General features: G+C 42.2%; 1 protein-coding gene across 1 annotated transcript in view; it reads left to right on the plus strand.

Moving 5' to 3' along the window:
• Positions 1-207: 207 nt before the first annotated feature.
• The window catches only part of PALMD (palmdelphin), a gene marked incomplete at its 5' end in the record, with an annotated part of 16,959 nt that continues 15,150 nt past the window's right edge, over positions 208-2,016 (plus strand). The window contains one exon of the mRNA XM_009580029.1: positions 208-338. Within this exon, the coding sequence (XP_009578324.1) occupies positions 208-338 (131 nt within the window). The remainder of the gene's footprint in view (positions 339-2,016) is intronic.

Raw genomic sequence — 2,016 nt, forward strand, 5'->3', positions numbered from 1 at the left:
GTTCTTAATGAGTTTGGTTTTAAGTCAGTCTCAAAACACAAATGTTTTTTAGTACTTCTTTCAGTGGCACTCACCGCTGTCAGGTTGCCTCATGCTCGAAACAGCACAAGAATGTGGACACGCCTATGGCATCAAGACAGATACAGTAAATGATTGAATAGCCTAACTTTTAAAATACACTTACTTATCTGTATTTTTCCCCACCAGAAAAAGGCCTTGCGAGAAAAATGGCTCTTGGATGGCCTTAGTTCTCTCACTCCAAAAGAGCAAGAAGAAATGCAAAAGCAGAATCGGGAGGACCAACAACGGACTCATGAGCTGGAACAAGACATTTTCAGGTAGGGTATTACCCTCACCCTTCTGTCTGGGTTAAAATGGTCCCTTCTTAAAAGTCCTACCTTATTTTGTAAAAGATTAAAATGTCAGCAAGGGCTAAACATACGCAGTTTGATACACAGAGTAAAGCAATCTTTGTTATATTTTCTGGTCAGCTAGAATTAGAGAATACACAATGCAAGCCTCCATACTGTGAATTTTATCAAACTGCACAATAAATATCTTGCAGAGTATTTGTTTCCCTAATTCCAGATACCCCTTTCATGCTATACTCAATAGATGTAAGCCACGGGTTTTGCTCTGAGATAGCAATTGTTGAATCAGAATTTCAAAATAACAGTACATAGTTTTAGAAGTCCTTCAGTTTCACTAGGTCCTGCACAGCCTTTAATACCTGACTTCTACCATAACACAGCACTTCAGAATAGTACAATCTGCCTAGCCCCATTAGTATCACTTGCCTTATTTTCACTTATCTTCCATGCTGTTTTGTCCTCAATTTATTCCCAGAAGCCTGTTGTAGCAAAGGTCTTTTTCTATCTTTTATTAGAGATATTCCTATAAATCTCATTGCCTAGTTCCTCCCTACCACATATGGCTAACATCAAACTGCATACAGTCTCACATACGACTCCTTTATTTACTATGGACATGACTTTAGGTGCTTATTAGCTGCAGTTAGCCTTTCCCAAATACCACAGGGCTCTGTACACAATCAGCTCCTTCCCTGGGAGGACTGCTACTACTCATTAGCACCCACAGGAAAAGATGAAGTGTTCCTGTTTCTTTAGAATCCGGAAGTTTCATCATCCTTTTTTGAGGCTTCTTCCTCTATTTCAGTTCAATAGCATCTTTCTCCATACTCTTCTCTTCCTCTACTGTCCTCCTACACACACTCTTTTGGCAAAGCTGCCACCAAGATTACCTCCTCTGGTTATCTTCCACCCACTTCCCTCCTTACTCCATCTCTCTGACACAAACGGTAATTCTCTTGGCCGACAGGCAGCAGCCTAGTGCTAGGTTGTCCTATAGCTATGGTGACTTCTTGCTTGAAAGCACTTCTCTTAACAGAACAGCTTTTCACACACCTCCGTGGAATTCTTTGTTGCTGTGGTAGGAGGTAGACAGTGTGCTCTAAAAACATCCCAGCAGGTTGTGATTATGAAGACATGGAAGAGGGGTTCCTACGACAGTGTGATCACCAGAAAAGAGCCGTGTGGGGAAGGACAGGTTCAGGAGCAACAGGGGAGTTGCACTGAGCAGGTAGCTCCCCACCAGCCCATTGGAAGTTCAGCCCTTCTCCAAGCACTGGGAGGACAGACTAGATTTTCAAAGTCCTGTTGACTTTGAGTAAGAGCTGGAGGTTTGGACGAGATCTCCTTCACACCCTAAGAAACTTGGTGATGGGAGATCTTTAAAACTGCTTCCCCCCCCTCCCCCCTTTTTTTTAAGTCTCAGAACCAAGTCAAGAACTGGATTTGGTGTGTGGCTATGCTGGGGGAAGGATGCTTTTATTCTCCTGACATAACCTATATCTACACTGTTTCCAATTCACTTGACGACACCTAAGTAAAGAACAAGCAATGCTATTATAGTGGAGGTCTGTGAATGTCTATGCCACTAAAAAGGAAAGCTATTGAACTCCTGACATACTGACTGCCTTAAAAACAGTGGAATATT

Source organism: Fulmarus glacialis, unplaced genomic scaffold (genome assembly GCF_000690835.1).
Source record: "Fulmarus glacialis isolate BGI_N327 unplaced genomic scaffold, ASM69083v1 scaffold47336, whole genome shotgun sequence".
Classification (NCBI taxonomy): domain Eukaryota; kingdom Metazoa; phylum Chordata; class Aves; order Procellariiformes; family Procellariidae; genus Fulmarus; species Fulmarus glacialis.